General features: G+C 42.0%; 1 protein-coding gene across 4 annotated transcripts in view; it reads right to left on the bottom strand.

The window, feature by feature from the left end:
• The window catches only part of DCTN2 (dynactin subunit 2), a 50,579-nt gene that overhangs the window by 19,957 nt on the left and 18,518 nt on the right, over nt 1-12,104 (bottom strand). For 2 of the 4 annotated variants that reach the window (XM_040340910.1, XM_040340911.1), the window contains exon 3: nt 9,037-9,045. The exons of the other annotated variants lie outside the window; for them this stretch is intronic. In XM_040340910.1, the coding sequence (XP_040196844.1) occupies nt 9,037-9,045 (9 nt within the window). The remainder of the gene's footprint in view (nt 1-9,036; nt 9,046-12,104) is intronic. 4 annotated transcript variants of the gene reach the window in all.

Here is a 12,104-nt window from a genome sequence, read left to right as displayed (position 1 = left end):
CAAATAAAAAGAAAGAAGAGAACCGGTATTAGACATTTAAACATGCAACAACTTTACAATTAGCTCACAGTACCTGTGGTAGAAGATCCAGACTAGAAAGAGACCTCCTTTCAGAAGTCATGTAGGTCTTTGCCTTGTTTTGTGTTCACCCAGCCCACAACCTGTCCAAATTAAATAGACCCCCCCCCCCCCCCCCCACGTGGCCCTCTTTGTCTTCAGAATCACGACTTATTTTAATTAGTATAAAAAAGAGATGAAAATGGGTTATGTTCCAAGCATGCCAACCAATGCACACATTATGAGCAGACGGTTGTACAATAGTAGTGCTTAGAGATCATATAGCAGCACTGAAATGTAAACTGTACTATCCATATACCACCTGCACAGGAGAAGGAAAAGCTCCCATTATTTTCTTGTATGCGTTTAGGCCAGTGATGGCAAACATTGGCACCCCAGATGTTTTGGAACTATATTTCCCATGATGCTCAACCTCACTGCAGAGTGCATGAGCATCATGGGAAATGTAGTTCCAAAACATCTGGGGTGACAAGGTTCCACATCACTGGCAGACGAGGAAGGTGGCACACGTGGCCTCCCAGTTGAACCTGAGTTATACTTGTGTGTCTACACAAAATCTGGTGCAGCTGTGCATAGTAGCCAATCCGATTCCAATTTAAGCTTGTTCAATTAAGCTTTGACAAAACAACCTGGAAGCCGATTGGTTTTTATGCAGAGCTGAACCAGATTTTGCACTCTCAAGTTTTCGTAAATAAGCCCCTACGAGTTAACCAACCTTGACGTGCAGGTGAACTTGCTATTATTAGTTGCCCAACTGCTGAACATGCAAAGTTAGCCATTGTAAATTGGATGGTGAAACGGGCGATAAGCAATAAAGCGATAAGTGCAGCGAAAACAATGTATTCCGAGACTAGCAAGGTCATTCCAGCAATGTAAAATTAAAGAAAACTTGTTGCGATTTTGTTAAAACTGCAATTCAGAGGTGACAAACATGAGGAGTGAATAAAAAGAATGGCAATTGTTCTGTTAGAAATCATGGTACATTGACTCTGGAATCTATATTTGCACTGCTGCGTCAGTTGCGAGACTTGGGTATCCGGTCCCTAAGGGACCTCTAGTGGGTACATGCCAATTCCATTTCAACTGCTTCGGGTATTTTTTTTTTCTCCCACCCCCAAGTTTCCTTTTGGCATTTGTCTATAAAGGTATAGGACTCAAACTGGGAGCTGTACTACCCCAACCATTAGAGCCCTTTCACACTGGAAACGCCTATAGCGGAGCGTTAAAATAGAGGTAAAACATCGCTATTTTACCGCGATTTTACAGTGGTTTCAATTAATTTCAATGGAGGGGGCGTTTTTTGGAGCATTTTATGAGCGTTTTAATAGTGCTATTTTTACCGCGAAAACACAGCAAAAATGCACCAGTGTGAAAGGGCTCTTAAAGAGGGTTTCTACATGTGTCATAGCAATACGTTTTTGCAATATTTTGCCGAGATCTCGGTTCATGCCTCACTCGAATGCAAGGCTGGAGAGCTCCTGAAATTTGCATTCTGTACTGTTTACATAACTGACATTATATGACGCCTATATATGTGTGACTCTCGTACGGTGCCTTATTCAGGATTATGTTTGCCTTGTATGTTTATAGCGCTTGGTGCTTTTGTAAACTAAAAAAACCATTGATAAAAAAAAAAGGTACATAAAATCTGGACCAATGTTTTAAACTGTATTTTGTTTCCTTTTTTGTGCCTTCCCTGGAGGAATGGGCGAAGGAATTGGAACGCTCTAGGGACTTGGAAAGCCTATTGGCCCGGGAAACGGGAAGGGAAGAGCAGTTTTCTCATACTTGGACTGCATGGTCTGAATTTCGAAAGTCATTTGAATTCTCAAGCTGGGTTAAAGGGAACCATATAGACGAGTAGCCATGCTGGGGGGATTATTACTAGTGGACCATATTCCCCTCTTTGATTTTTTCCTCCCCCTTTTTATTTTATTTTTTGTTGTTTTTCTTTTTTTTTCCTCTTCCCCCCCCCCCTTTTTTTTTTTTCTTTTCATTTTTTTTCTCTTCTTTTTAAAGCTTTTTATTTACAGACTACAAAGCTCACTGTGAATGGCTGAGCAGTGCTCGGCCCGACTAAGTTTTGGTTGGGGAGTTCCCTTCTCACTGCCGGAACACAGCGCTGTTTAGAGAAAATTCACAAAGAACAACTGTTGGAGAGGTAAATTGCAAAGGTTTTCTCTCCAACAGATGTCGTAAATTGCAAAGGTTTTCTCTCCAACAGATGTCCATTCTGACTGCAGTAGGGGGCAGTATGGTGCACGATTCAGCACATCAGTTTTTTTTTCCCTTACTGAACTTTATGTGAAGCGTACAAAAGTATACTTCTTTTAGATCACTAATGCTATACAGTGAAATGCGATAAAATGCAGCATGTCTGCATTTTAGTGCAGCTCTGGGCTGTGTTGCAGCCTGAATGGGACACACACAAAAACAATTTTCTGTGTGTTCTTACAGTGACCCACGTTTTAAAACACAGTTAAATGCCAGTCACATAGTGTAAATTCAGCCTTACTGAATGTTGTTGAGGCTACATACAGCATATACAGCGGTAAAATCTAGTAGTGAAGCTAATAGTTTGTTTGGACCAGATTGGTCCAAATTATCTATTTAAAGTTCACTAAAGGCTGGAGAGAAGTTTTAATGTAGTTAAAACACCCATCTCATTCTAGTAAAAACTGGATATTTGTACTTGCCCGTAAAATCATTTTTTTTGGAGTACATCATGGGACACAGCAGGCTATAAATCATGACCACCTAGGTTATGCGTCACCTATTGGTGGACACTGGCATAAACAGACAGGAAGTCCTACCCTATATAACCCCTCCCATACAGGAAGTACCCCCGCTTTGTAGTAAGCAATGAACTTCCAGAAAGAAGGGCAGGACCCTCTGTGTCCCATGATGTTCTCCAAGAATTGGATTTTACAGGCAAGTATAAAACTTCCGTTTTCTTTATCATACATCACAGGACACAGAAATGGCTATAAATCATGACTACCTGGGATGTCCCAAAAACAATGCATGTGAGGGGAGGGTGACACAGAAGCTCCGGTCAGGCCCATGAAAACTACTCTGCAGTTTGCCACACATTGCAGCCAGAATAGAACGAAAGACCAGGTTGAAGACCTGAACCACTGAAGCCACTATATACCCAAGTGGCCCAAGAAAGGCGGAACCTTACCCTTCAAGCCGTAGGCTTGGGTAATAAGCTGACAGATCCACTGCAAAATGGTCACATTTTGAAGCTGCCTGACCCTTCCTAGGACTCTCAGGCAGAATGAATAAGGAATCGGTTTGCCTGACCACTCGCTACAGACATCTTTAAATATACCTTGACATCCAATGTGTGCAGAGCTTAAAGCGGTGATTGAGGACAAGGCAAGACTGAAGGTAGGACAATGTTCTGATTCAGATGAAAACTCAAAACCACCTTGGGCAAAAAAAGATGGATGAGGATGCAATGCCACCTTGTCCTGGGGAAGAACTACGCCTTACAGGAAAGGGCCGCTAATTCCAAAACTCTCTTACAAAGTGATTGCCACCCAAAGAAAAAAACCCTCCCAGGTCAATAAGACCAACATAATTTCATTATTTGTTTTGAAAGGTAGACTCTGTTAAACAGGTAGGACCAAATTCAAGTCTCATGGACACAGAACGACCAAGTGATTGTAAAGGTTTACATTTTTTTCATTAAAATAATAAACATGTCATACTTACCTGCTCTGTGCAATGGTTTTGCACAGAGAAGTCCTGAATAGTCCTCTTCTGGAGTTCCCCATCAGTGCTCCTGAAACCTCCTCTGGCAGATAGCCTCCAAAGGAAGCCGCTTCCTATGGGGGCAGTGGTGTGTGCTCAATCCTGAGCCAGGCTGTGTTTGTCTATTTGGACAAACAACCCAGCTTGGCACTGCTCTGTTCACAGGTTTGACTGACAGCCAATGGCTCCCGCTGCTTTCAGCCAAGCCTGTGAGGCAGGGAGCGGGGAGAAGAGCTACTGTGGATCTGCTTTAGCGCTGGATTGAGATCAGGCTCAGGTGAGTACTGGGGGTGGGGGTTGGTTGCTACTATTAAAAAGGTTTTCTACCTTAATGCAGAGAAGTCATTAAGATAAAAAAAAAAAATTACCTTTACCACTTTAACAGACGGAACCATACAGGTTACCCTTTGAACAAAAGTACATACTAAATGAATGAGAAGCAATGGGCCTCTGGGCAACAAAAAAATAAAATAAAAAAAACCTCCCTGAGCCGATATTTTGCCTTTAATGTAACTCGAGGCCAAATTCATTTCAATTCCAGACTAGTGGAAAGCTAAAATGCAACCAATCGTGTATTTCCAGGTCACAGAAGACCTCTAGGTCATATTTAATTTGGACGCTGGAAGATCCTTTTTTTGCACACAAATGTACTTTTCTACCGAGAAAGGTACTGAGAGGTAAAACATTTCACATATTTCCAGCATACAGAAATATAAGGCTTAAAATGAGAATTTCAGGATAGCTGCCCATTCATTTCCTGTCACATTGATCCCCTCTAAGTCATAATCCTCAGCAATACTGCAGAAACAATTTGGTCCACGTGTCCGAGGCGTTAGATTACAGCTTAGTGTAGCACTGAATGATAACGTCAATCTGTGCAAGAACATTCCAGCTGGAGAGCGACTGAAGCCAAACCTATGACCATACAACTACACATTCCTGGGATTTATTTTTATGTGAAATTGCTTTTCATATGAGCCATCTCTACTTAGCTTACATTACTATGTACTATTCAGACCTTGCAATTTCTAATAATTAAATAATGATCAGATCAAAATAAGGATTTTTTTCCCTTAACGCCACCATTAGGGATAAGCGCGGATAGGTTTGGCTCCTAGGCCAAATCCACATTAAGGAGTTCACTAGGAAGCGGTCCCTGTACTGGGCCAATCAAGTGCGGCCAAGACATTCCCTGCGGTTGCAAGTATACACGCCCCTTGAATACATCTGGCTGCGGGACAGGAAATGCCACGACCACAGATAACTGGTCCAATCAAGTGACAACTTCCTTGCAGGCTCACCAATGCGGGTTCGGACTAGGATCCAATCACACCCAAGCTCAGCCATACACCCCATCTTAAGATGGTTTATAGAGGAATTATGGCTAATATAAATAAAATTATATATGGTTCAGAAGCCAGTAAAGCAGCCCATACATTCATAAACCAAAAAAATGATCCGATTCCCTCATCCACACATTTGATGTGTATAGGGAAATCCTCCCGCTGTGCTCTTGTGAGCCGGCTGAATTTCAATCCATGTGTGGATGGCTTAAGTCTAGTCTATGATGTGTAGGCACCAAGAGGTAAGTTACATGGCCTTCCAATGACAAAATATATACAAAAACATTACACCGTCTGTATACACTTTAAAATGTACAATCCTAAAACAAAAAATTTTATATATTGCAATTTACAAGTCCTTGGTGGGGTAGCTGCATTAATTTTCTCTTTTCAAGCTTCCTTTGCTTTATTTTCATCTGAGAACCTTGCAAACAATATACCTCCTGTCCCTGTGTGGATACCTCGCTCCTCTGCTGTATTTATGGAAGGAGTCACGGTTGTCACCCTAGTAGTTTGCTATCCTGATGTGGACTACAAACATGTCCATATCATTTCATCTATAATACATGGGGCACGGCAATTTATAGCTGATCTCACAAGATCATAAGTTATTCTGTGTACAGTAGTTGCTAAAAAAATAAATAAAATGAAGCTAAAAAAAGAAAAAACAAATGCAGCCACCATATCATATTAACCCCTTCCTGCCACCCTGCCCTTTAAGAGGTTCTAAATGCCGGGAGGCAGAGGCAGGCATTACAATCATGTGACCACTGAGCAGTCACATGATCGGAAAGCTCCTGATCAGAGCTTTCCAGTACCCGCCAGTTACTGTGTCGGGTGTGCGCAGGGAACGCGCAAACAGCACAGTAATGGGTTTACATTAAGGCCACATATGTGAGGTCTCTCTGCGTTAAAGCCCACCTGCTGAGAGGCCACATAAATGCTTACAGCCTTCGGAAAGAGGTTCAAACAATCAAATTCACAAACAATTGAATAGCCATACTTCTCTTCTGATTGATTTAGACTCAGATTTAATAAACCTCTGTTGATTGACTATGACAGAATATTATCGTTCATTTTGAATTGGCAACACTTTAACGACTACGATCGTATTTTGAACGATCAGGTTATGAGATTACATAGTGGAAACAAATGTGATCGATAATTTACACTCTGTGTGCATGTGGTATATCGATCAACTACAGAACAATTGCTCCCATCGGAAGAGAGGTTGATAACTTACTAAAGCATCTATGGCCGCCATAGGAACCGTAAGCTGCAATAGATTTCATTTTTGTTCCTGGGCTTGGTTATCCTTTAAGGTGCATTGACCGATTCCACAGGCTTGTCAAATCCTAGAGACTGAAGTCGATTTGGCAGCCTTTACATTGACAATACAGTAATGCTATTCCGTAGCCCGTACTTCATTTAACCGTTAATAGATTAGGGCAGGAGCAGGAGCATACCTTCTCAAACATAACATTCTTTGCGTCTGTAGGGAGTCCATCAGACTTCTGGTACTCTTACTACAGTATATATTTGGAAAAGATAAATGCAACTTGGAAGCCAAACTTGCTGTAAAAGTACAATAAAACTTGGCAGTCCCGCTTCCAGTGAATCGAATCTTTGCCATTTTACAAAGCTACCTATTCCTGAAACCATCAGCGACTGATAATGCTGGGTGCGCTCTTCAGACACTAGCGATGTAGAGCCCAAAGACACGCGGCTGACATAGCAACCCATGTATGGAACAACAGAGCCTAGAAGAGTGACATTCACCACACTTGGAAGTGACAAATGCTGAAGATCTCAGCAGTAGTTGTAGCATAAAAGAAAAGACTGAAGATTGGAGTCACTGGACAGCAGGACTGGTAATACTGTACTTTTACATTTGTTTATTTTTTATTCTTAGACTCCTTTCACACTGGGGCGTTTTTCAGGTGCTTTAGCGTTAAAAAAAAAAAACCCACCTGTAAAGCGCCTGAAAGAAGCTGCATCTGCAATCCCAATGTGAAAGCCGGAGTGCTTTCACACTGAGGTGCTGCGCTGGCAGGGCATCAAAAAAAAGTTCTGCAAGCAGCTTCTTTGCAGCGCTTTAGGAGCGTTGAATACACCGCTCCTAAAGCCCCCTTCCCATTGAGGGAGCTTTTTTAACGCCAAAGTGCCTGAAAAATGCCACAGTGTGAAAGGGGTCTTAGTGGAGGTTTACTAGCGTTTTTCAGGCGCTGGCAGTGTAAAAGGGCTCTGAAAGCACTCAGGCTTTCACATTGGGATTGCAGATGAGGCTTCTTTCAGGCGCTTTATAGGCTTTTTTATTTTATTTTTTATTTTTTTTAACACTAAAGCACCTGAAAAATGCTCCAGTGTGAAAGGGTCTTAGTGACAGAGCCAATTTTAAGAACCATAAAAAATGCATAACCATTTTGCTATACATTTAAAACAAACACAAGAACAATTCTGCTAGTGTACAACAAGTATAGAAAAGAATCCATCAGCATTTTAGTGCTTTCTGTGGCCCTACTGGGGTATTTCCCCCTCACCTCCTGTCCAGGTGATGGGTAGAAGACAGGAAGAGAAGAAAAATAGTCCTCTATGGGAATTTAAAATTGGACAAAAGTTGTTCCACCTTCCGACTCTATTCATAACCTATAAAAAGTTTTGACTGGAATCAGGTAGGCTCGATAGCCAATAACGGCCTCTATATTAACTAAAGAATAGGACACATCATACCGTACACACTGCATGATTAAATGACATAACATGCTGCGTTGGAATCCTGCTCTAAGGCTAGTTACACATTTGTGTGTATTCCTAATACACAAAAAAGAAAAAGAAAAAACACACGCACACACACAAAAATAGGTTTATTTACTAGAGCTGGAGAGTGCAAAAATCAGGCTCACTTCTGCAGAGAAACCAATCAGCTTCCAGGTTTTATTGCCAAAGCTTAATTGAACAAGCTGAAGTTAGAAACTGATTGGCCACCATGCACCAGATTTTGAGTGCTTCGGTTTTAGTAACTTAACCCCAAAATCTTTTTTGACGATGCGCGGCAGTGCTGTCTTAATGGCACCCCACCACATCTTGCCCTTCGCGCATAGCATGCTTTTTTTTTTGGGTGCTATGCAATAAAAATGAATTAAGGGAGATGCGCTTTTTTGTGCGATTATTACGCAAAGGGCAGCCCACTGAAATGAACGGGCTACTAAATGTGACACGCGAAGCTGTCGTACCTGCAAGCTACAAAAGACAAAAGTATCCCTACAGTGATGCCCATTAGTGTTGAATTCATTATGCAAAATATTAAGTAATTCAACACCTTAAACATCTCTTCTATTATGAAAGTGCGAGATCCTGTCTACAACGGCTGAAATCGGAGCCAATGACAAATGCTGAAGGATCATATTATGGCCGTTAAGCCACAGAAAGGAAAAATAATGCCCATTATTAGTTGGTTGTAGTGCAATCAACCAGAAATAAATGGACAATGTGTCCTGATGGCTGCGCTGTCTGGTTCAGTTCTTAAATAGATCAGTTTTAAGACTGGTTTACAGGAAAAAGGGTTCTTACGTGCCAACAATGCTATCACAACAATGCACACTGCACAAAGAAATCATCATTTTCATTTCAAGATTACATTTAACATAATAGCATTTCTGATCATCAAATTAACCCCAAATGCATCCAAATCAATAAGAAGATTGACGAGTCCCTTGAATTATAAAGGTTTTAACTCTTCACAGATGGCATAATCAGTGATTAGGAGCCCTAAAATCAGCTGCGATTACAAAAATCAGGGGGCATGCAATTATTTGTACACAAAGGCATGCAAAATAGGAAGCATGAGTGGTCTTACTTGTGCAAACTAGTATCCAGGCAAGGTGGTCAAAAAGGGAGGGTGAGAGTGTTAGGAACATTCATAACAGTGAAAATGTCAGAACAATTCATCATACTGTCAGTGCATGGCATCCCAAAGCAAGTAATTATGAAAAGCTATTTAGCCAAGGTAACATTGCATACATTACAATCAAGATCAGGCTTAAATAAAAAAAAGGAAGATAAAGACACAACATAACTGGTAAATGTGGCTTTATAATTTCTTTTATACACCCTGAAGAAATTTTCAACTAAATCGCCATGTCTTTTTTTTTGTGTTTTATGTTGTCATTTATCAGCTAGTCCACGTGTCTCTGCAGGTGTTCTGTTGAGAAGTGCCCCCCCCCCCCCATCGAATAGTGCCCGGGATGAACGGCGCATGCGCCGCAAGTCATAGCACAACAGCTGATTTTACCATCAGCTATGCCGACGCAACTATGGCGTATGCGCACATATGAGGTATCTCGATGGGAGATACCATTTCACGGGCACAATTGAAACCTATACAAACAGCGGGGGGAGACCGTAGTTCTCAGATTGTTCTTTGCTGTTGCATGGCGGCGATACAGTATGCTGATGGTCTGGTTTTGTCTGTTTCAGGGCGGGTTTGCGGTGTTAAAAGTCCGGGGTTGCACAGGACTGGACTGGGACAAAAATTTGGCCCTGGACTTCATCCAGACTGGCCCACTTTGACAGGTCTCTCACACAGCGGCCGGACAACTCCCGCACCCCCCCAGCCACCTCTCCCCCTTCACTAGCCACTAGCCGTTTTACTTTATTAGAGTAGAACGGCTGGTACTCTTATAGGCAGTACCAGTGGGGAAGCTAGACGTTATTTCTCCCGGGGCAAAAAATCAGTTTGGTGCCCCCCCCTCATGGAACAAAATTAGGCAGAAGTGAGAAACTCCCAGGCTGCTGTCACTGAAGCCGGCCCACTGAGCCATCGGCCCACCGGGAAACTCCCTGTAGTCCCAATGGCCAGTCCATCCCTGGGGTTGCAACACAGACAAAACCAGCCCTTCAACACAGCCACATGTCGCCCTCCAGCAGTAGCGATGCACAATCTGAAAACTACGATCTCCCCCTGCTGTTTGTAGAGGTTTAAATTGTGCCTGTGAAATGTTATCTCCCATCGAGAGATACCTCCTACGTTGTGCGCATGCGCCATGGTTACATCAGCCCAGTTGATCGTAAAATAAGCTGTTTTGCTGTGACATACAGCGCATGCGCGTTCGTCCCGGGCACTTCGACGGAACACTGGCAGAGACACACTAATCGATGGGGGTCACTTCAACAGAACACCGGTGTTCTGCCAAAAACGCCAACTCACCAAAATCTCTAACCACGTCAATTCCGGTGACTGTGCAGCACCAATACCTGGAAATATGTGGACATTGTTAGTCCGCCCGATACTAACCCACAACATCCAGGGCAGTAACAACTTTTTTCTATCTTACCCAATGTTCTGTCTAAACAGCCAACTCGTTGTGTAGCGTACTGTATATGCCGCCGCTATTCTGTGAAACTCGTCCAAAGCTTTAATTGTTGCTGCTAGAGCGTCACCGGAAGTGACGAGGTTGGAGATTTTGGCGAGTTGCAGTTTTTGGCAGAACACCGGCAGATAACTGTTGAATCACAAAGCACAGTGATGCCACCCACCATGGCTCCAAGTTGCTGTTGGTTAGCTGAGAGTTCATGTTTAAAAGTTGCAATGTCATCAGAGAATAGAGGTGGTGCTTTGGTTATGTGACCGCACAGAAAACATGTATTTAGATGGCGACTTAATAGAAGCAAAATTTAACAGGTACATGGTACACACTAAAATCCAAAAGGGAAAAGGCAACAGCAACATTTTTCCAATGGTTATGCATTAACTTAGCAAACCAAAATTAAACTGGACCTACACTCAGACTCTAAACATAGTTATAATAGACTTGCTATATTAGGTAAAGTAATACAAGAACTAAAATATGTCGTCCAATGCTGTTCACATAAGCATCTGGTCATCGGTGTTGAAATGAAGAATCAAATTCAAACTGGCTTCTCCGTCCTCTAAGCAGAAATATTGTAAGAAAAGACCTTGCCATTTGCTAATGTGACCAGCACAGGAGGAAGCAGGGGGCAATCTTATTTCATTGTTTTTTGACTTTTTGGTCCACTTTAACTTTCAGCTATTTTGTATCAGTATAGAAATTAAGTCTATAAAACTTTAGACTGTTTTACAATTCCCAGAACTTGTAGCAATTTAAAGTGTTACTAAACCCACAACAGTAAAATCAGTCTGTATATTCAGTAAAGCACACTTGCCATACTCACTGTGGAACCTAAGGGGCTAATGCTGCACATTGCGTGAAACAGCCTTGGAGGAACTCTGCACATGCTCAGTTTGGTGTGTATTGCTACAGGTTTTTCTTGAAAGGGTGCATGTGATCAGCACAGGGCCAAATCAGCACTGTCCAGACAGAGGGTCAGGGGACCTGCAGCCTCACAGGACAGTCAGAAAAGAATGAAAATTCCTCCTACAAGCTCCAATCAGACACCGATATAAATCACAAGACTGCTATATACTGCTGATGAAATTTCCATGTTCTGTATACTGTGAGAGACCAGATTTAGTGAATGCAGGCTCTTGGGTTAAGTAAGATTTTAATCATAGCTTTTGCTTTAGAATATCAGCTAGTGGTAATGGCTGCTGGATTTAAGATTGTTTACTGAGTGTTTAATATTGCAAACCTAAAACAATTGCTTTACAGCAGAAACTAAAATAATTCCAAACTTTGTTAAACGGACTCCTCTCCTGCTTTCAAATAGCTCTTAAATCCAGCTAAAGGGTTAAATCATTGCTTTAGCAGTTTCCTGCTGAACAGCTTACAGAAGCCCTCTATTCCTGCTTTATTACTCACATGCTAGAAGCCGTCTCATTTATGAGAAGACAACAGTCAATGCAAGGAAGAACTTCTGCCATTCTGGAAACAGTTTTAAAATATAACACACACCCGGGTCATTAGATCTCCTAATGCCGTGTACACATGGTTGGAATTTCCGATG

This window comes from Rana temporaria, chromosome 2, assembly GCF_905171775.1.
Source record: "Rana temporaria chromosome 2, aRanTem1.1, whole genome shotgun sequence".
NCBI lineage: Eukaryota > Metazoa > Chordata > Amphibia > Anura > Ranidae > Rana > Rana temporaria.
The sequence above is the reverse complement of the archived record's forward strand: the minus strand, read 5'-3'. Positions and strand labels throughout refer to the sequence as shown.